We start from the raw sequence: 23,437 nt of genomic DNA, 5'->3' as shown, positions 1-23,437 counted from the left end.
TGGATTGTCTCAGTAAGAGATAGAAATTAAACAAAATCTTTATAAACCAGGTTTCAATTGATTTAAGATTGTCCACATTTAACTAAAACAATTTAGCATTGTTTATTCCATGAAACTAAGGCACATTTTAAACAGATGAGGCCTTCGGTTTTAGAAAAATTTTAACTTAGAGGATATAAATAATGCAGTATTTTGATTTGTGAACTTAAAACTGAAAAAAAGGGAAGTTTGAAACAGATTGAGATTGTTCATATGAAGTTATCTGTACATACCTTTTGTTCCAGAGACTCTTTATAGTTTTTCATCAACCATGTGGCACAAATCAATGTAAAATTCACTTTGATAAATTGCATATGGTATGGAGAATTTTTAAATAATTATAGTCTGAATATTTTATTATATAATCTTAGTATTCCATATGTTGCAATTGCAATTGGTCAAATTTCATTATATTAAGTAACATTTTAATAAAATATGAAAATCTGATTCCTTGTTATTATGGTTTTAGGATTATGACATAAGTTTGCATCACAATTTTTTACAAAAGCAGTATTGGAACTGTCTTACAGTATGAGTCAGTGAAAGACATTGTTCTTGTTTTAGCATTTATGCATTAAAATATTTTACATGTTTCTGTTTCAGTTTTAGCTCCTTTTCTTCCCAGACTGTTCACTTCAAGAGGCAAGTCACATCTCTGTTAGAACTAATAATTGAGATAGCCCAGTCAATTTTAACAATTTCCTAATATATTGTGAATTTCTGGGTAATGCAATCAAATCCACTGTAGTGACTTGATATTACTAACTCTTGTCCTTTTCTTTTCCATTTATACTTCCTAATGCTGAAGTAGGACTCTTAAATACTTACCTTTTCTCTTAAGATTTTAAGAATGTCAATTTGCTAACAATTTGCTTAGTAGGTGATAGTTTCAAAATGAAAAATATGTGGGTGTGTTCTAATATTATAAGCTTGCATTTTTACAGGGACATGAAGTAGTAGATCTAGTAGAAATGCAGGTTTTTTTAACAAAGTCTGTTGTTTGGGTTGGAGTTTTATTTTAGAGCATTGATCTTGCATTAAAATAGGTCATTAAAAAATAAAATAAATGTTGATCTCTATATTTTAGCAAGATGTTCTCTTTTCTTTGTTGTGAAGATGCATTTCACTTGCTGAGACTTGTTTGTGTGCACTTGAGAGCAGAATTTAGCCTTGACATTTTTGAAAGATACATGTTCTTAACTGAAGCACATTTCATCTATTTTGTCATAGAGCTGGTGACAGCAGCAAATATACCCCAGCCGAGCAAGGGATGCTTGATGGAATCTTTTGCTACTCTCTAAAAGGGTATTTTCTAGAAAGAAAGAAAGGAAATAAAAATAGGAGGATATGATGCTTTGAGTTATTTTAGGAAGATAAAGGGCTTTGGCAGGCATCTGGTTACGTGCATGGGCTCAATCAACTCAGAAGCTGACTTCCTCATCAGCCACAGTGAATTGCAGCCTCACAACACTCTTGCAAGAATAAAAAAATGTTATTTGCTGCATTATATGAGCAGATTGAGCAATTCATCCAAATAAACACGAAGAAAGCCACTAACTGCCTTTAATGAATTTTAGTCTTACTGTTTCATAAACTTCAGTACAGAATCTTCCCTTCTTCTTGGACATGTGCCTTGAGGTGGAAGGAACCTCCCCCCATACAAATGGAATTTTGATACAGATGCAGTATCCCAGCCCTGCCACAACTTTTAGCAACTTTGAACTTCAGTGTAGAAGTATTTCTAGAAAGCTGTGCTATTACTGATAAACAAGAGCTGATTTTCTGTCTGAGCCAGCACGAATAGCGAGTCTACATTGGCCTGAGGACTAAATGTGAAAAGCCTTCTCTCCAGACTTCTTGGGAGTGTGCTGAGTGTATTGACTTAATGCCCTGTGCTAAGGAACACACTGGGTCAGGGGGATTTGACAGCTTGTATTATTATTAATGAGATATAAGACCTTTCACTTCCAGGTCATCTGTTTGAAGTCCAGACAAACATTATCAACATCTGTTTTGTGGCCTATGCAATATAAGCTTTTTGTCTCATTTCAGACAAACTAACAAAAATCATCATAATTTTGACCAATTTCCAAGTGAAAAAAATTTAGATGTCATTAGAGGGAATTGGAATAGTGCCAGAAGTTGTACTACATAGACTTACAATTAAAGTTGTATAGCAGTACAAAAAGAAAAATTTTTAAAGATAAATTATTTAGCCCACAGGGAAATTTTCTATTCCAGGTTTTAACAAACAGCTCATTTACATTTCTGAAACTATGTTGAAGTCTTGCATAGGACCAGATACAGCAATAAAACCAGTAACACATCAAGGAACTGCACCTAAAGCCACAAAAAAACTTGCAAAATAAGTATTTTTTTAATGGAAAACATGTATTTTGACTCATCTTCAGATTTATAATATGCATTTAAAATTTATACCTGTACATTTTGAGTTATGGTAACTCAAAACTTTTGACCAAAGTCTGACAAGGAATTTTCTCTACAAGAGTTGACCAGTGTAGACAATCTCTGGTAAGCAAAGCTGTTTGAAATGTTTTCTTACTTATGCCTAAAAAGTCAAGGAGGACCATCTTTTCTTGAGTTTTCTTCTGTTGCCATTCTCAAAATGTTAATAATATATGTAGTGTTTTTTCTATTGTTTTTGTTAACAGACTAAACAGGTAGACAAGCAGTAGATTTTAATTTAAAAAAAAATTCACAAACTTGAGCCTCTACTGAGAAGGCAGATTTTCAAATTATTAGATTTTTTAGGCATATAAAAATAATGTATTTGAGGCCAACAGAGAAATTTTTTGTTGCATTATCTGTTGTTAGAGTAATGCATTGAAAGAAAGGACCAAACAGCATTGCTATTGTCTTCAATGGTGACCACAGCCTACTCAAGTCATTTAGGGGTAGAAGAAAGGTAACATCTTTATCCTTCTCCCTCTGGAGAACAAAGCACAACAGTTCCAAGGGTGATCTCATCTTCCCTCTCCAAATCTTCTCCTCCTGCCCTGGTGTGTCCTCTCCCATGAGGTTGGGAGAGGAATGTGATGGACAGCAGGGCTCTCTCAACCCCATTATATTCTCTCCTTCTCCTGCAGCAGTTGCCATCCACATGCCAGTGGCTCTGATGGTCTGGAGTGGCCCAGAGAGCAGAAAGCAACAACCATAAGGGAAACTCAGCAAAGTCTGTAGCAAGTACACAGTGGTGTTTCCTAATAGTTCTCTCTCTAACAGCTTGTACTTCGGATACTTCCAGAGCCAGAGGTAGTCATTATTAGCTTCCTTCCTTCTTTCTTTCTTTTCTTCCTTCCCATTTTGTCTCTCTTCTCTCTCTTACACTTTCTTTTTCTCTCTGTCTGGAGGTGGCTAAGGTACCTTAAGCTTTGCCATACTTTATGCGTTTTTCCTTTAAGAAAGTATGTATATCTATGTGCACACACAAATAAGTCCATTAAGTTACAAATATAAAAGTTTCAATAGAAAATACAAAAAAGTATCAATATTTCTCCTAGTTTTAAAAGCTTCCCAATGGAAACTCTTCACTGAATTCAGCATGCACTATTAAGCAGCTTTTTTTTTCTTTCTTTCAAACTTCACTATTATTTCAAATTAGCATTCAAGATAGGAGTTTCACTGGGGCAGTTGCTTGTCTGGGAAAGTGACAGGAATATGGAAGAAGAGTGATTCCGTTTCCCATTCTATGATACATATGTAACCACATAAGCCTTTTACTTCCAAACATGGAAATTTAAGTCAGCTTGATTTCCGTAGTTTCTGTTTTTTATGTATTCAGATGTTGATCCTCAAGTCTAAGCATAAAAAGAAAAACATATTTGTATGAGTTTAATTTGGAGTATAGATTCAGGCATAAACTGAAAGCAATTATACTTTTGATATGTAGTTGGCTTTCACACTGAAAAAGAAAAAGGCCCACAGTTTCTATAGCATACTATTTTTAGACAACTCAGTGTTTATTCTAATAATTTTTTCCATATTGCTATCCAAAATATCTTAATATTTTATAAGGTGGTTGTCAGTCACATATGATAGTGCTCCTAAGCACAGCTTTGAAGAACTCTTCTCTTTGTACCTTAATACAGCAACTCTAAGTTTGAGCACCTTTAGCTTTTAAAATGGCAGCCAGATTTCCTGCTTTCCAAGCTTTAAAATTAAATCAGTTCACATTCTGTTGGATTGTATTTATGAGTGGTTCTGAGAGTGCTTCATGGTACTGTCCACTGATACCAGTCTATTTAATTTGTTTTTCCATACCTTGCGAAGCTCTTTATTTGAAGTTTCTAAGGCTGCAGAATTAGACTACAGTGGAGCCGATGACTTCACAGGTCTGTAGCTTCTCCCTTTTCCTGACATGTCACACCCTGGGTGGAACTGGTTAATTCATCAAAGGTCAAGCTGATGAGCTACCTGATATATAGGAGACTGCAGAAAGACAGGCCTAGACATAAGGAAACTTCAGCATTTTGCATCTTATTTCATCTTCACTATGCAATTTATTCCCAAGCAAAAATCCATTTATTCTTCATAGGAACATACTGGAACTGACTCACCATAGGTTAGTTGAAGGAATGTATTCAGAACTGTATTGACAGTATCTATGGTTAAACTAAGCCCTTTCATTGACCTTTGGACAGGACTTTTTTTGCCTTTCTTTTTTTTTTCTCTGAAGCCAATTAGATCAGCGAAGAAGACATTTTGGTTAATCTTGGTTTAATTGATCAGAAATTGTACCAGAGGCAGCCTCATCCAATGCATTTAGCTTGGCTTTCTAAAGAAACAAGGTTTATGTAAGCATCCTCTGTTAGTTTCTATCTTTGTAATTTCTGAAGCGGGAAGCCATTTTTAACAAACTTTTAAACAAGAGTAATGACCTAAGAAGCCATAAAATTTCAGCAGTGGAATCAGGTTGTTAAGGAAAAAAGGCTGAATGACAGAGCCTGCCTCATCACTTCTCCTTCCAATAGGTGCCAGAGGATATTTGTGGAAGAGCCTTCTGAATTACCCTAACTGTGGGAATGCGATACATGCAGCCAACTAGTGGGCACAGTTGCACTAAAGTTGGCTCTGGTGTGGTTTAGAGATACTCATATTTTCAGAAAATTTTGAATTTAACAACTGTTGCATCTCAAGTGATTTTTCCAAATATACCTGTCAAGTTATATGCTGATCCAATAGCCTATGTCTTTATTTCCACACAGATATAGGAGTTACTATCTATATAAGTGAACTTTAAAATATCATGAGCTATCTGAACATAATATTTCTGTTCACTCTGGTCTCAAGAAATACAAGACTTACAGTTTATCTGAAGAGCTTTTCCATAATAGGAAGGAGACTGGAAGGAATGAAAGCTGAAGGGCTTATTTCCTTAAATTTCTAATCAATTGAACCCTATGGGCATGACAAGGTACACAAAATGGACTGTATGAGATACCTGTCAAGTCTGGTTTGCTCAGACTGGCATATGGGATTTGATCCCTTGTGTTCCTGACTTGTTAGCTCGAGTTCCTGTTTCAGTGGTATACTATTATAGCAGGCTGCTCTCTCTGCATTCTCCTTTCTTCTTTAAATGAACATTAAACACGTTATTCTTTTGAACATTAAATATGCTTTTCTAAGGTGTATTTTTTCTGTTACTTTTTGATTAAATAGCTAGCTATAGTGATTCTCTCAGAGAGAAAAATTGTTACTTATTTGAGTGTGTTCAGCATCACTTAAGGTTTTCTAGGTTGAAAAAGTATAAGTTTTACCTGAGAATGAGGAGGAAGCTAGTGCAGGTCCTCCTGCATCAGTGCGGAACACTAACATCTGGATGCACTGCTTAACAATCAAGTTCTTAAGTTTCTAAACCATCTTAGTTTACTCAGTGCTTCCAAGGTATAGCTTCAGGCAGAGCACACTGTATGAATCTAATTTTGAAGTGGCAAATGTGTGCATTGCAGTAGTGAGGTCCCTATCCCAAATATTTATATTTCTAGCCAGGTGTAAATCATTAGAGGGAGTCTTGACTCTTATTAATACCTGATTGTGTGGCAGGTTGACACATCCTGGAAAAATGCTAAAGCCATGCAAGCCATTCAGAATGTCAGCATATTCAGAAGTTCTCATGTGTGCCACAGAGTAAATCTGACTTTACTGGCAAAAGGGAGGAATTGTTGTGTTTCTGAGTTACTTTGGGCTCAGACACACAGCTAATTGTTCCACAGGACCTTCTGTGGTTCAGTAAGACTGACTTTGGTTTCATGTTGAGTTTGTCTTTGCATATTCTCTAACTTTTCTATTAAGTGGTTGCTTTCTATCACACAGTATAAAGAAATAGTTATTGCTAGGAATATTGGGAGGCATGTTTTCCCTCAGGAAGAAGTACTATTAGACCAGGAAGGTATAGAATTAAAACAACAATAATTTACCTGTGAAGGTGCATATGTCACTTAATTAAAATATATAGATATGTATATGTTTGAGATAAAATTACTTTTTTTCTTCTCAAGCAACACTATACTTAACTATTTTCATAATCTCATCAGAACTATGTAATTCTTTCTTATTATTTTATTCACAATTACAATAGGCAAGATTGTTTTTATTTACATTTTCTTTCTAATCAAACACATTTGCTTGCTGTTATGGCAACCACTTAAGAGAATTGAAGTGCTCCAATTGTTCAGTCATTGTTGTTGAAAAAGACCATTTAAGTTGATCTTTGATGTTGGTAGTAGTAGTGTTATGTGCTTTATGGAGGAAAGGGGGGAAAAAGCAGGGAAAAACTTGAATATCAGGGGCTATCCACACTGGCTATGACATTTAAACAAACAAAAAAAGTCAATCCCTCTCTCACAATATGAAACATATGATTGTGCAGGAGTAAAAAACCAACAAAATAAGCTTCGACATCTCTGAAAACAGGGGAAATGAATTTGGGATATTATTCAGTGGTGGAAGAGAAAACCAAGATTATAGCCTTATTTAGATTTAGATTCTGGTTTTTGCATTTAAAAATTTGTGCAAATTATCTTTAATGAACCTGTTGAAAGTGGTGTATAAAGGGAGCTGTCTACGTACATTTTTATAAGGGCCTTGGCTTGAGTGAAGTTACTGCCTTCAAGTATTTGCTATAGCGGAGAACAAATTGGGGGCAGCCATCCTCATGTAAGTTCAATATATTTACTGCAGAAATCTTTTTAAAGGGTAGTTTGAGTTAATTTATGGTGACAATGGGAACAAAAATAGACTAATTTCTGCGAATTGTTTAGGAATCTTACCTTGTTTACTTGTTATTTACTTTGCACTGCATGTATTATATTAGATGTTAATTGATTGAAATATTTTTCATACTAAAAAGCTTTTCCCAAATTATTCTGGTACCTATACCTCTTTCTACTTCCATGCTATGTGACTTTCATTTCAAGAAACTGTAGTTTTTGAGTGCTTGTGCATGTGTTACATCTGTTTTTTTTAAGTATAAGGATTCTTATACATTTCAAATACAACTGTGACAGATACACCTGGTTTTACACTTAAAGTGTTGAGAAAATTTCAGTTGTCTTATTCCAGGTATCTTGTGCATGATTTTTAGTTATTATTCTTAGTCTAAAATTCTTGTTTGTGTCATATCAAATTACAAAATTTAATTTATGCAAACTATTTCACATAGTAAAAATATTGGTTTCAGTTAATCTATGTTGAATATATGTATATGAAAAAATATCTATATGTTTTTTTTTTCTTTTAAACCAGTACCAGTTAAAAATTAAATATGCAAACATCCACCTGGTTTTTTTCAGAGTAATTACCAGCAGGTTGTAAAATTAAATTGGTTGAGCTGATTGGATATGTTTTCAAAGTACTTTTCCCAGCTAATACTTTATGGGTAATCACCAAAATGTTATTTTAAAAGTTAGATTTCTAGGCCTGCGGCAGGTAAATGTCTTTTTTCACAATTCAGCAGATAAAAGAATGTACCTTACACTCCTTAGGAATAACTGAGCCCAATCTTCTTGGCAGATATACCTCCAGTGAAATTTTCAGGCTCATGAATATAACACATGCTTAGCTCTTACAGCTAAAAATGAGTTTATGAAAATGAAAATATTTGACATAATAAGTTCAAAATACTGCTCTTTAGCAGCTTTCCTTAAAAGGTGCAATTGTACTGGTATTCCATTAGCAGATAACAAATTTTTAAACTTAATAGAACTTTTCACTTGGCTTGATTTGCTTTACTTGAACTTCAAAAATACAAGATCTAAGTTATAAGAGCAGGGAATGAAGTCTCTGACAAAAATTACGCAGGGGAGCTTTTATTCACTGGGACCTTCTAATTTCACAATTATTTACTTTTGGAAAGAAAATATTATTGTAAAAGGTAGATGTGTGGTAGAGTTTATTTTAGAAATGTAATTCACATATGCTGACCACAGGGATCAGGCAAAAGGGAAAAATCAGCATTTGAAAGATTGCTAGACCTGTGTGTCTGAAGTGATTTCTGGACTCGTTTTAAGGCCAGAACTTCTCTGGTAGGTCGCTGCCTTTCTCTGCGGTGGTCCCGATAGCTTCGGAGAGGTGTGGAAGAGGCAACGAAAGGATAACTTAAAGAGCGAGGCTTTTGCTTAGGGTCCCAAGAGCTGACAAGCACCCTAGGCACGGGTCCCCTCCACAAACGCCAGCCTGCTGGGAGAAGCGAGGCAGCCACAGGTTGGCTTTTCCCCCGGAGCGGGAAGGGAAGCGCCCGCGCTGCCGCCCGCGGCTCCTGCGCTGCGCTGGGAGCGCCCGGCAGCATCCCCGGGTGCCGCTGCTCCGGCTGCCTCTCCCCCGGGCAGCACAGCCCCAGCCCCGGCCTCCTCCGGGGCCGCAGCCGCGCTGGAAATGAATATTTACATCCCCTGGAAAAGCGCAGCTCGCCACCGCCGAGGGGCCGGGCGGAGGCTGGAGACGAAGCTCGTTATCCTTCCCGAATGCGAATGAGCCCGTCCCGCGGCTCTTGGCTCAGGTGTGCTCAGCTTTTGTTTTATTAGATTATCAATTGGGTTTGAGAAGGAAACCCAAAGCCTCCCGGTAGCTCGGTGCCATATGGAAAATCTGCGCTATTTTGATTATGCTCTATGTAAACATTTTAATATCGGATCCTTAAAATCCAGAGACTATCCCAAAGGGGATTAAAACATAATCCTCTCTCTCTATAGCTGTAGTGGATTAATTTCGTATTCTCTCAGTGGCTGGCTTGCTCCCTGAAGGCTACAACAAAAAGACTCAGTGCTCCTTAAACATGCTATGGAATTGCAAGTTGTAATTGGAGATTTCCAAAGGACAAGTGTAAAAATGAAACAGTGCTAATGCTGATTTTTTTTTTTTTTTTTTACATTTTGTGCTTTGAGAAAATAAGTCTGTAAAGATATTTTTAAACTTAGTTTGAACATCCCTTTCCTGAAATGCCATATAGTGACTGCTATTTATTTTGCTTTATGGTTTTTTGGGTGGTTTTTTTTTCCCTTTGTTCGTTTGGTTTTTGGTGTTTTTTTGGTTTTTGGGGGTTTTTTTGTTTGTTTGTTTGTTTGTTGTTGTTGTTGTTGGTTTTTTTTCCCGAAACAAAAAACACAAGAAAAGCTTTTCTCACCTGGAAAGTACGATAATGCTTATCCCTTGTTCTTACTGATCTCTCTGACATGTTTACCTTGCAACAAATCTAGGGTGTCATTTGAGTAGAAGGCAGGGCAGATGCCAAGGTACCAGTCTGGGAGGGGGCTCGGAGCCTTTTCTCGGGAGGAGTAGAAAGCCAGAAATCCCCGGTTTCCCCTGCCTTCTGGAATGGGCTAAGAAGTGACTGTTCCCTTTCCCTCCACGTTCACCCCTGCTTTTGCAGCTCTGCCCCTTGCTCCAGTCCGCGAGGGCACATCACCCGCTAACCAAGGCGCTCCATTGTCTTCGTCTGAATGGCAGATTATAGGGTTTGGCCTTTTGGCCATTAAATAGCGGTGGCTTTATTTTTATTTTAGCCACACAACACCAGGGAAAAGAGGTAATTGGATTAAATTGATGTTCTTCCTTCTGGGATTCAGCAAAGCCCACAAACGCCTCCTTAAAGTGATAGAATACCGGGTCGTTTCCAGGACGCGTCTTTCGAAGGCGCTTTTCTCCCCGCACAAAGGCCCGGGAGCCCACCACCCTGCGCCGGGCCAAGTGTGCCCGAGAAGGGACAGAGGAGGGGTAGAGCGCTCTGCTTGAGAGGGCAAGTGCTTCTGCAGGGCAGGGAACCGCCGGCAGCCCAGACCCCCCTTCTGTAAACACAAAGAAAGGGGGCCTGGGGAATAGAAACCCAAATCCACTTGTAATCGTACAAGAGAATCGGGCGTAATTACTTGAGCAACCTAGATGAAGATTGATGAGGCTTTAAAGCGGCGTTTCGGATCGATCACTCTGCCCTTTGGAGCCTCCAGCCGGGCTTCCCCGGCTCTGATCGGCTCCTTTCCCACCGCCGAGGGAGAGAAGATGGAGGCGAGACTGGGAGAGCAGCAAGGCAAGCCCGGCGCATGTGATTCCGATCAGCTGACTGGGGTCAAGAGGCTACCTCGGTTTATTAGGAGATGGAAAACAATAAAATGAAAGAAAATAGAGTTTGTATCAATATTATCCCGTCCGCCACGCTGGGCTGCTGAAAGCTGTCACTGAAACTGTGCGGTTTAGCTTCCTCCTGTACGCACAGCAATCCCTGCCTTCCTCTTTATTTATTTTGCAACGTAAATGACAAAATATTGTGCAATAAGGGCTCAAATTGGGTGTTACAGTAAAGAAAAGCATTAACAACATGACAGTTAGATGCGGAGTAATTTGGGCTAAGTGAGTAATTTGAAGTGCTGCTTGCAAGAGCTGGTAGTGAAGTGTGCTGGAGGAGGAGGAGAGGGCGCATCCGAGGCGTTGGCCCCGGTGCGAGCCGCAGCCCCGGGCTCGGCTCGGCCGCGCCAGCACCGGCACGGCGCTGCTGGAGGGGCGAGCGGCCGCGGAAGGCAGCGGGAGGCTCACGTCTCTCTGCCCTCTGAGCAGCGGTCCCCTTATTGCAAAGGAGATTTTTTAGTTGCATAAAACAACCACTGTTTAGTACCTCCTGAGATGGTCAGTTTGCCAGTTTCTAAAAGGTTCATCAGTCAGGTGTTGTACTCAGCTTCTCAATACCGGAGTTTTATTAATGTGTCAGATGCGTGCTTGTACATGCATGTGATTCTGTGTGTTTATGTATGTATATACAAATTATCCTACAGGCTTTCATGGTTAAATCTAGAAGAATACTTTTATATATTTTCTTCGAAGCAAGTAAGCTTCCTAAACACGGCCGCTGTCAGCTTTAACAGAAGATTGCCTTGATATTGAAGATAAGATGGTGGAAAAGCGATCCTCTTGTCTTTTGGATTAAAGAAGGGTTTTTTGGTTTTTGTTTTCCTGAGTTAAAATCTAACAATTTATGTGGAGAAAGCTGCCTTTTACAATAGGTTTTCCCCATCCCATCTTTTCAATGCCCGTGAACGCGTCTCGCTAAGGAGTATATTTGAGCGAAGTATTGTTACAGTAATTTTAAAAGGATAAGCGGCAGCGAGTTGAAACAAAAATTACCTTGCCGTAAATATATTTAACGATGCTAGCTTTTGTGTGCGTGGGGTATTGAAATAGGTGGGAAAAGGAAAAAAAAAATCCAAACAACTTAAACAACACCTCCCGCCCCTCCCGCGGTATTTGGCTTTACTTGTCCGAATTGAGGTCTGGATCCAGACTTAAAAATGATGCCCCCAGGCCTCGCAGGGCCAGTGTGGCGAGCAGGGGCTGCGGGCTGCCCTGCCCTGCCCTGCGCCCCCGGCCCGGCTTGGCCGCCGCAGGGACCCTGGGCTGCCAGATCGAAGCGGTGTGGAACGAGCCGCCGCTATCGCACATAAACAGTGATAGCGTTAACGAGGAGCAAAAGGGCATGAAAAGAGAGGGGACCTTCTTCTAACAGGCAGCTATTTTTCACTCTAACCCCTCTGAATTTCGCTGCTGTGATTTATCTTGCAACCCCGGAGCTCACAAACTCGCTTGTGCCCCGGCCGCGGAGTTCAAAGCGGCGGCCGCGGGCAGGAGGGGAATGAACACGGCGTTTACAAACTGGGTTTACGAGGGGGCTCGCCGGGCGCTGGCTCGGCGGAGGGAAGGGCCACCGGGGATGGGCCGGCCGGGTGCCTCCAACCTGACGCCGCTGCCCTTGCCTTGCAGGCCCCGTGGTCCTCAGCACGCCGGCACAGCTCATCGCCCCCGTGGTGGTGGCCAAGGGGACGCTCTCCATCACCACCACAGAGATCTACTTCGAGGTGGATGAGGATGACTCGGCCTTCAAGAAGATCGACCCCAAGGTGAGTGATGCGGACGGGTCCCGGTCCCCGGTCCCGGCACACGTGCGCCGGGGCCGCCCCCTCATTCCAAACTCTGCTCCTGTCTGCCGCCTTTCGCTGCATTTAAAAAAAAAAAAAAAAAAAAAAAAGCGCAATGTATTAATGATGTTAAATCCTCTATTACGGCAGCGTACGCGTTTTCCAGCAGCCTTTCGCGCGGTGCCTTTGTATGAACGTGGTCAGATTTAGTAGTTAAGCCAATTGCTCTGAAATCCCTGGAGGGAGCAGCAGTCCTAGCCCGCAGCCTTCCCGAGACACAGTGGAGGGTTTTACGCCTTCTGAGGTTATCCCGTTATTACAAAAACGTTATTTTCCACGTAAGAAAATACGGCGCATTTTGTAAACACCTTGAAACTGCTGAAATGAAAGTTAATGCTTGTTTTCTGGGTGAAAAAAGAAAATGGGGGAGGGGGGAAAATAGACATGTAGACATGTACCGAAGACTTGGTTCCTGGGAAAGCTCTGTTTTTGTTTTTTTTTTTTTTTTTTCTGAAGTCATTTACTACTACCAGTTCCCCAGCGCCGCCCCCCTGCCCCCTCCCTTCCGTGAAAACCTCCAGCTCAGCCGCAACAGAGCAGGGAGGGGTGCGTGACTTCAGCGGAAACCTTTGCGTGGCTTTCTCCCCGCGGGAACGGCGCGGGGGATGCCACGCGGGGGAGGAAGGGGCAGACGGAAGGGACGTGTCTAACAGGGCGCTCCTCTCGCCTGCATGTCTTTTTATTCTTATCGCTCTTGCTTTATTTCTTTGCTATTGCTCTGGAAAATGTAGGAAAAGAGGAAATAGAAGAGGTACTTTTACAAAGACCTTGGGGTTTGGGGGGTTTTTAGTGCAGAAATATTATAAATAATTTCCTAGAAAACTCCTCGTCTGAATACGTTTGCAATTAAGTGACTTCTCTTTGGCAAACAATTTGTCAAACTCGGAACTTTCTTCACAGTGCTGGGGTAACAAGTTCTGTCAGAAGCTCTGGGTATAACAGTTTCGCTAAAGTGCACCCGCTGGAAGTAGTTGCTAGTGGGTGTCACACAAGAAGGAGATCGGCCTTTTCAGCACTTGTTGACTGTTAAGACCCTAGTCAAAATGTGCGGTGTTAATTCGCGTTTTGATTTAAAAGCCGTTTTAAAGAAATGCATCCTGAGAGGGACCAGGCAGTACAGACGGACAGCTTTGGAGTGCGTGCACTTTTGTAAGCACGCAGATGTTATTCTCTCTGAATGCCCTGGAAACTGAGGGGTTTGATTTCTGTGAGTGGAACTGGCAATCTTATCACATTTGTAATGGATTTGTAGGTCAGAAGTAATATTGTTGTTCACTTTATTGGGGCTGGCTCTCACCTATAAATTTTATTTTCTCCTTTATTAGTACCTGCACCAAATTGCCAGTTTTATCATGATCACCGCTTACTCAAAACACTGCTTCGCAGATACGTTGTGTTTCCTCAGCTTTGTTCAAAAGCCAGCAGAAACACAACAGCACCGTATAATAAACCCTTCAAAACAGACTTCTTTCCTGACGGCTGGAAAAGTGTAACTGTATTAGTAAGTACGCTGGTGTCTGACAGTTGCTGATGGTGATCTGGAGCTAAATTCCAATGTTTGTACAACCAATACTTTCCTATTCTATAAAACTATTCAAAATGCAAAGTCAGGACTCTAAGTTTTTTGCTTTGCAGGATTTAAGCAACTATCCACAGAAAGGCAAAATCCAAAAAACATAGCTGCCTCTGGTTTTTCAAGTGGAAAACTTGATCCGATATTGAAACGCTTACCCATATGCATTTTACTTCATTTATTAGCTTGTAATTAAATAAATCAGCAACAGAAATTAAAATCTAAATCACAAAAAGTAATTATCCAGTGTATTTCAAGTGCATTTTCAAATATATAATTCCAATATTCAAGCGTTATTATATAAGCAGAATCCAAATTTCTTTTGAATATATTTAAATAACATTTCAAGTATATTTATGGAATGTTAGAAATAGAACAAGCAATATATATGAAACGAAAAATGTAAACTTGTTAAGTTCAGACACTTCAAAAGACATTTAACAAAAGTACTGTGATAAAATCTACCTTTTTAAATGGTATCTTCTTTTTAGCAGAAAATGTCCTTGAAGTATCCAAAATGGCAATTTAACTTCTGCTCACCAAATCACAAAACACCAACATCCACAATTTCAAAGACAATGTGAGATCACAATATTTGATACAAATTAAAAGGTACATTAGGGTTTGTTCAGGTGGCATATCCAAATAGCTTTTACTCACAGAAGGTTTACATAAAAATACTGGGTTTTGTTATAATCCGTTGGTACCATATTTAGGCAGAATGGTCACAATCAAATTACGGCCAATTTTCCTTTACAGGTAGCACACTTTCCTTTTTTGCTTCTTTTTTTTTTTTTTTTTTTTCTCTTTTCTTTTTGTTTTTCCCCCGCGGGGAACTACAAAACTGATGAAGAGGAACGATGCTTGCTGTTCTCATTTGCTTTTCTTTGTGAAGAGCCTAAGCTATATTCCTTTTTAAAAGAGAATATTATTTGCATTGCCAAGTGGAAATATATGACTTTTCAAACAGGCATCTTAAACTTCATCGGGAAATTAGCAGATTTATCGGTTAGGCCGGTGTTATAGTTGCCCTCTAAAGTTTTTCCAAACTTTTCGGGTTGGTAAGTATTTCCCTAGCCAGTCGCCACGTTTGTTTGGCCGCGTTTTCCAGGGCCGAGTGAGGTTTGCCCTGAAAGAGGTCTAAGTTGGGCAAGAAGTAGTGCGGGCACCTCCTGCACTGGAGGCACGAGATGAGCTGCAGTAAAATCCCGTTGAGCCGGTCCCCCAGGCACGACTCGTCCCAGTCCGATTCGCGGGGATGCTTTTCGCATTCGTAGGAAACCAGAGTTTTCATGTGGTAATTATTCAGGGGCTGGCCCGGCAGCTCCAGGTGACGGTCCCGTAAGGTTTTGAGGATGGAGAGGCATTTTTTCCTGCAGCCGCCCATCTGCAGTCTGTTCTCAGCTTCCGCGAACTGCAGCACCCAGGCATCGCTCTCGGCCGAGCTCTGCTTGCCGGCCAGAGAGTGGCACTCCTTGGACAAGAGGTTGAAGCCTTCCGCCTTGACCTCCGCCACCCGGTTGGGTCCCGGCCAGGGGATGTGGGGAAGCGGCCAGTGTGCAGCACTCCGCGGCCAGATCCCCGTGCACTTGAACGCTGGAGTGATCTGCACGACGTACCGATCCCTGATCCTCAGCTTCACTTCGCTGGTGTCCGCCACCATCTTTACCACGTCTCTGTAACTGCACTTATCCACGGCTTGAGCCACCAGAGTCTGGAATCTGGACCGGATTTTGCGAGCGGAGAGGTAGCCAGACGCCGTGATGAACTCCACCCAGAGGGACATGCTCCTCTTGCGCCCGTCGCTTAACTTTAACACAGCGCAGCCCGGCAAGGAGCCGTCGTCCACGAAGTTGAAAACCCCCATTTGGTTCAGATACAGCACGACTTCAAACTCCGTGGGGGAGATGACTTCCAGCCCCTCGTAGCGATTGTCCATCTCGTTCAAGGAACTGATGAAGCGAGGCTCCTGCACCTCCACCTCCTTCAGCACGTCCGACACCACTTTGCAGACTTCTCGGATTGTTTTGGCGATTGCAGCTTTCCTGGCTTGGCATTTCTCATTGTAGTATTTATTCAAATGATACACCAGCTTGGCCTGGGCCGCGATCATGTTGGGGCAGAGATCCGGATTGTATACCGGAGTCTCGCAATAGGCTGTGGGATCCAATGCGGCTGCTATGGCTGGAGCCAACTTCAGAGGAGAAACAGGCTGCCGCAACTCTGAAATGTAACAAATGTTTTTCAAAATGCGCCGGGGCTGCTGCTCCTCAGATGCTCTCTTCCTGCTTTTTTAGATCAGCCGTCTTGAAGTGTGTGTGGCGGGGGGGTGAAGGGGGGGGGAGCGGGCGGGGGACTGGAGGGGGCGATATTTTTCCTTCCCCTTTTTTTAAAGGGTCCGTGAGTGAGAGGAAAGCATCTAGAGCAGCACCTTTCCCAGCAGCAAGAAAAAACAAAAGTTGCACTGAGACACAGCGAGGGTTCCAGTAGTCAAAATAATAAAACCTCTTCGTATTTATTTATGTTTTCCCGTAGTAATCACCGTGTGTATGCAGGGCGGTTAATCAGATGGTGGAAAAAAGTGCCGTGTGTGTATGTCAGAAGAAGCTGGCTGTTGGTTTGTATAAGAGCCCAGATGCACTCGTGTGGAAATTATAAAGGCAGGGCCAGGCAGGCGGGCGGCCAATCGCCACTGGGCTCGTCACTGCAGCCTCTTTCAGCTCAAACCCGCTAATTAATCCCTCTCTAGGAGATAGATATGTATACACAGCCACACGCACATAGGCACGCACACGCAGGCACATATAGAAAGGTAGCAGGCTACTGGCTAGAAAGGCGCCCCGTTCCTCTGTACACTCGGAAATCAAGAGAAATCGCCCTCCTTTGGGTGTAACTTGAAGGGTACTGACGTTTGGAGAGGACTTGGCAAAACTGTGCCGCTTCGTACTGAATCCCTGCGTGCCTCCTCATGGCCGGGACGCGAATGCAGGTGTATTAATGGGCATCCATCAACTAGGGAGCTACAGACGGGCTCGCTCCGGCAGGGAGCACAGGCGTAAATTCATTAACCCCCACTCGGCGTCACATCACGCTGTCCTTTTCCTCCCGATAGTTGTCTGTAACTGCAAGCAAGATGTAGGTTTGGATTTTTTTTTTTTTTTCTCTCGTGAACCGGCCAGTGAACAAGGCAGCGGATTCACGGCAAATTTAGTGTTCTTTGGAATAAATTATTGCTCAGAAGTCCACGATTTGTATTGTTTTAAAGGATCTCCTGACGGGCTCTAATCGATTTTGAGGTTTAATGCATTTTCGGCATTGTCTCTGCCTTGCTTTTTGTATTTGTACGTTATGAAGAGATAATCAATCGCTAAACATATCTGTCAGGTCTTTTTCACGTTCCTTCCAAAAATCAAGTAGCAGATACAGACGATAAATCTCCTTTGCCAATTCTCAGCGTCGTTTTTATATTCTGTATTGCTCTCCGATATGTTGTGAGGAGTGGATGTTCGGCTGCTTTTCTAGACGCACTATAACTCCCTATTAATTTCAAACCTGGAGGATTTATCGTACAGCGAGATGTGCTAGCAAGCTGCGCTTAGTAAATGTGCACACGGGAGGCACGCTAGCGACTGCAAACATGCTGGCTTGCTTGTCTGACAGTTTGGGGTTTCGCCTGTCTGATGTGTAATTAGCAAATTTCGCCTTCGGTACTTTTAAGTGTTGGTAATCGGGACATTTATTTGCAAATAAGCTGGAGTGGTAAACGCTTCTGCTTCATAGCATTTACTGAGCTTCACTTCAAGAGATCCCTAAATTTTATATTTATATATATAAGGAAAAAAACCACCAAAGCTTTTTTGATCGCTTGGAATCTTTTAAACTACTGACCGATTACCTTTTCCTAAAGTAACGGTCACGGGCGCATCAATCGCTGAGGAGAAGTCATATCACAAAGAACATTTCACGACATTTATTCAGCGTACGAATACGACCAACTTTATTGCACATAGCGGAGAATTTGTGACTGTGCCCTTGGCTCCCTCGGTCTAGCGGTTATATGGTATTCCCGTGCCGCTCCCGAGGAGGAAGCCGACCGGAATCCTTTCCTGCTCGTGACTGAGCCGGGCTTGGGCTGTCGCTGAAAAACTGCAGGTGACCGGTGGTCCCGAAGCAGCTTACCTCTTCTCGGCCGCAGCCCTTGGCCGCCGGGAGAAGGGCGACCACTTTCTCGCTGTTCGGGGCGGAGAGGAGGCAGTTTCCTCCCGGGCTGTCTCCCTCCTCCGCTTAGTTTCCCGTCCGGGCGCCGGGCGGGACACGCGTGCCTCCCCCCGGTCCCGGTGCCTCCCGAGCCGCCGCCGAGCAGCGCTGCCGCGGGGCCCGGCGCCGCCGCCTCCCTCCCTCTCTCCTCCCCCGCGGGGCGGAGGCGTGCGCGGCCGCGGCGCTGCGGGCTGCGAGGGCCGGCTGCCCCAGGAGTTCGGGCTGGCTCCGAGGGCACCGGCGGGCGCCTCCCGCCGCTCCTACCGGCGGCTGCCCCGGCTGCGCGGGCAACCTGCTCGGCGGCGGGGGGAAGGTCGGCTCTCTTCCCCCTTCCCCCTTCCGCGGGGCCGGCGCACGCAGAGCCGGCTCGGCGGCACGGCCACCGGCCCCGGCGGCGGGCGGGGAAGGAGCGGCTTCTCCCCGGCCCGGCGCATCCCGCCCCACTGCCCCGGGATGGGGCCCGGCACCACCCAGCCCGCCCCTCGGGCCCTGGGGCGATGCCGGCGGCGCCGTGCGCTCGGAGCCGGGGCGGCGCTGGCCGCGGCAGGGCACGGCTGGGCTGCGCACAGGAAGGAGAAGCGGTCAAGTTGGGACCAACTCCGGCGGGCGGGTCCCGGGCACCGACTGGTGCGGGGGAAGGCCCACGGCGGCCCCAGTCCGGCCCCGGCTCCCGCCCCGGGCAGCGGCCGCTGCTCCCGGAGCCGTCCAGCTCCAAGCCGCCGGCGCTGCCGTGTCGGGGGCGGCTTCTTTGGGACGGAAATGTCAAAGAGCCCCTTTCCCACAGGGTCACAGACCAGCGCCGGGTAAAACCGAAAGTTACAGCAGGCGGACAAAAGGTTGTCCCTTCCTCCCTTTCCGCCGAGGGAACAGCCCTTTCCTGCGGTGGGGGCACCCCTCAACTTCCCAGAGATGCAGGAGCCTCAGAGCTGCGCGTTAGCGATGGGGATGTTCCGGGCCAGGTTTTGTTTATTTTTGCCCCCTGGGTTTTAGCTTGGCAATTCCAGTTGCCAAAGGCAAAAGTGGAAAGGTCGTACCTTTAAGCTGTCAGAAGTCATAACATTCATGACGTGGCAAAATTAATTTAAACAAAAATTGCATCTTAGATACTAAATCAGAGTTTTCAATGTGTAGTGCTAAGATTAAGCTGTGAGACCAAGTAATGCAAGGTTATACGTATTTATTTTATCTCGATGGCTATGAGAAAGAATAGATTTAGGCTTGGTTAGGTGATGTTTAACACTGATGGTTGCTATTAACTCCACTCCATCATTTCGTTTCACACACCAAACATTTAATAGTTTAAAAATTTGTATATTTAGGCATCACGGGCCCCACTGAAATGTGATTGTTGAAGTGATCCAATCGTTTACTATGACAAGAAGTCAGTTTGGTTTGGACGTTGAATATTATTATCTACATTACTATATATGATATAAAAAATAGATATTTTTCAAAGCATCTGACCACTTCAGTTAATTTTTCTCTGTAGCTTTTAATGCATCCTTGGTAAACTACAAAAGGAACACCTTTTCAGCAATGAATTTTATTTCTACTGGGTTTATTGAGTATTAGGTTGTTTTGGAAAATGAGGATTAAAGTCACCTCATTAAAATTATGATTGATCATTTGTCATGATAATGGTACTGTATGATATTGGTGACTTTTACCAAATTGCTGTTTTCCAGATATTTCCCTTAATTAAGGGGTACTATAACAGTATTTGTTGAGCTCTGCATGTTATATCAAATCTTTCAAACTACATTGCCTTGTCATACAGTGCTTATGTTAGCCAAGATGCCAAATGGTGTTAAAAATCTTTGCATTGGCCCACATCCCCAAATTGCAATTTGGAAAAAAAAAAAAGGGAAAAAATGCCATACATATACATTTAACCAGTTATTTCTTTTTCATTTGGTGAAAAGTGTGAGTAAAAATGCACTTGCAGATGCATATCTACACAAAGGGCTTGCATGGATATCACTTTATATCTCTTATTATATAGCGATAGTTCTTCCACACACAACTGCTCATGAATTTTAAAGTTTTATTTTTTAATAACTGCCAATTGCACTAGGGAGGTAGGAAGAAAAAAAAATGAAGCTGAGTTGATTAAATTATTTATCCCTACTGCTGAAGTAAGTTTGAAGGCTCATTGAATGTATGTGATTTCTTGGCTCCTCTTTCTCCCCTTCCCCCCTCAATTCTTTCTGGTTATTTCATCTATATCATCCTGCCAGCAACAATAAATTCACTTTTTTTTTTTTTTTCAAGTAAGAAAACTAAAGACAGATATTTGTACTGGGTTTGCTATATGTGTCATATTTTATAAAATAGGCAGTATCTTTTTTTGCGTGTTATAGGAGTTGACGGTACTTTCAATTTTCTGTATTCTTATTTTGTAAGTTACTTTTTGCCTCACTTTCAAATTTAGGAACAAATGAAAAGTTTAAATGTAAGTTATCATAATGTTTGCAATATTTCAATTTTAATAAATTAATACAATTCATTGCTAAGACTCATGGGTATCAAGTTCTGCATATTTTGGTACACAAGCATTTTTCTTCTGTTGTGAGCAGTTCTCTGCAATTTTTAAAAAATTTTTTTGCAAAATTATGACATAGTCTCTTTCACAGTACACAATTAGCATTAGTGTGAAACTTAATGTGTATGGATTTACTTCCTATTAAATATTAAAGAAAAACATGAAGAGAGTTTGCATTACTGTTGGACTTGGTCATCCTAGGTCATATGGATGAGCTGTTAATACTTTAAATTCCTCTAATCTGCAATCTGTTAAGGGAAAAAACAGTAATTGATTTGTTTTCTCTAAAATGTTGCATCTCAAAAGTAAACACGGAGCTTGCACAACTGTGATTTTGTCTAGAACTGCAGAAATATGTAAGCAGGAATAAAAGACATTGAATTAGTCCTTTGGTTCACTTATCCGTCAGCTTCTCCAAATCCAGACATTCCTTATAGTACGGCATTTTATTTAAGTAGTCCTACTTTTGGTTTATTTTGGTTATTTTTCAAAGATCTCCAGCTTGGAGAATGTTCTTTTTTTGCTGAACTGCTAGAGGAGTGTGGAATCAGTGGGGATTAGTGCCTTTTAATCTACTACATCTGTAGTGGGCTATCCAACACTGCAGAACTCTCATTTACTTCCTATTGCTGTATATGATTAAGTAGCTGAAAATACTGAACGTTGCCCTTGAAGATAAAGCTGTATGTGCTGGATGAGCAGCTTCTGAAGACTTCATATCTAAACTAATCTTTTCCCTCAGTAACTTTAGCCCTGGAATATGAGAGAGGACTAGAGTGTTAGAAAATGTAAGTTGAAATTGAAGTATGGGAGCATTTGAAATGTGTCATTATATAAATTATGGCATCACACAACATGCTATGTCTTACCAGTAACTCAGCATCTTATAAACCCAGTCAAAATGGGAGGGTGGTATGTCTTGAACATACTTATTTTTGTGGCTGGTGCTTTTCTGTAAGCTGGTTTCATACTGACTAACAAACAAAACTACATCATCTTGTTGGTAGCTGTTGAAGATAATTAGCAGAAGTTGGTAGCTGTTGAAGATAATTAGCAGAAGATATTGCTTAACACATTTGAACACTGGCCAATAGGAAGTTATAAGTAAGCACCATTTCTTTGTATACATTTGGTCATATTATGTGTTTATTGCTAATTTTCATGCTGGCAATACTTTGGGCATCTTATGTCTCTCCAACTCAAAATGAAATTTTGCCCTCTCTCTTTACAATTACATAAGTATGGTAAATTACCTGTGTAACTCATTTCATCTAGATTTAGCTATGAAAGGACATACCAAACATATTTCAATGCAGACTTCTAGTTTTAATGTAGTGTATAACTCTCCAATATTTTCTTTCCAAATAACAGTGAAGGGAGGAGTTGAGTGAGTTGGTTGTAAGTGATTAATATGTTTCGTTGAACCTTGTGAAGGCCCTGATCCTGCAAATAACTGCCCATGCACTTCTCTGTGAAGCCTAAAAGCATCCATGACATCATGGGCAGGACCAGGGCCAAAACACGTGGAGGTTAACATTTGAAGAGGATGAGATACAGTGAGCCTCTAAAATATCTAATGTATCAAATGCATGCATTGGTGAGGAAATATATTTTTGGCTCAAATATCTACACTTCTGTCAAGCAGCACTTCCCTATTAATTTCATTGTGCTTTAGCCACAGTGTTAAAATGGCTTCTTAAGAAAGGACTTTGCTGTTTTGTCCATATTTTAACAACATGCTCTCACAAAAATGCCCCCTCCACAATACACCCTAAAATGCTTCTGAGGAGGGTAAGGTTATTCAGAGAAACAAATGAAAGATTATGTTTTCAGAATCTCCATTTTTTTTCATCTACTTTCACATATTCAGGACTATTTATAAACTCCCTAAAGCTACAGAATTTTTTAGCAGTCTTAAATAAAAGCAACCTATTCACAAAGAATACTTATTGTTCCTAAAAATATCTTAACGATAACTGTAATAGAAACAGTAAACCAACTTATTATTTAAGGAAGAAGAGGTGAGATCTTCTCAGGAAAAATATGACACTTAGATCTTTTGGCCTTTAAAATATTTTATCACCACCACTCTGAACTTTTATTTTTTTTTTACTAGTGGAACACTGTAGAACACAATATTTTATCTAGGGGAAATTTGAGCCTCATATTAAGAGCAGCAATCACTCCAGTTGCTTTCTTACTTGAATTTGAAAATTTAACCTACATCACCTACTGTCCTCCCTACTTTTCTCTGCCAGCTCTAGGACAGAATATAAAGAAGTGGATCCTTTGTGGCATACTGCTGATGTCCCTGAAATGAGAAAGGCTATAGGAAAAAACATGTAGTCTTGTATTTTCATAAATATCCAATCAAACTGTTGAAAGAGAAATATTAGCTTGTGGAAATAGCTGTTTATCTGAAAGGAATATTACTATCAATTTTTCTTGATAGTTGAAATAGATTTTGCCTTTTAGAAAGTTACCATTTATAATATATTAGTGCCATTGAAAAGAAGATAAAAATTTACAGTGTAGCTGTTAGGGTAGTGA

At 41.7% G+C, this 23,437-nt stretch overlaps 2 protein-coding genes across 18 annotated transcripts in view; one reads left to right on the top strand and one right to left on the bottom strand.

Annotated features, from left to right (window-relative positions):
* Positions 1-23,437, top strand: part of NBEA (neurobeachin) — a 450,877-nt gene that overhangs the window by 292,761 nt on the left and 134,679 nt on the right. For 9 of the 17 annotated variants that reach the window (XM_085579203.1, XM_021541928.4, XM_085579192.1 and 6 more), the window contains one exon: positions 12,301-12,437. In XM_085579203.1, the coding sequence (XP_085435329.1) occupies positions 12,301-12,437 (137 nt within the window). Of the gene's footprint in view, positions 1-642; positions 682-12,300; positions 12,438-23,437 lie in introns of all 17 variants that reach the window. The other 8 variants (XM_085579109.1, XM_085579166.1, XM_085579149.1 and 5 more) reach the window with 1 other exon arrangement.
* Positions 14,252-18,437, bottom strand: MAB21L1 (mab-21 like 1). Its single transcript, XM_021541932.3, has one exon. It carries the CDS (start codon positions 16,199-16,201, stop codon positions 15,122-15,124), a length of 1,080 nt encoding a protein of 359 aa, XP_021397607.1. The 5' UTR covers positions 16,202-18,437; the 3' UTR covers positions 14,252-15,121.

This window comes from Lonchura striata, chromosome 1 (assembly GCF_050655825.1).
Source record: "Lonchura striata isolate lonStrDom1 chromosome 1, ASM5065582v1, whole genome shotgun sequence".
NCBI classification, from domain to species: Eukaryota; Metazoa; Chordata; class Aves; order Passeriformes; family Estrildidae; genus Lonchura; species Lonchura striata.
This window is presented reverse-complemented; position numbering and strand designations above follow the sequence as displayed.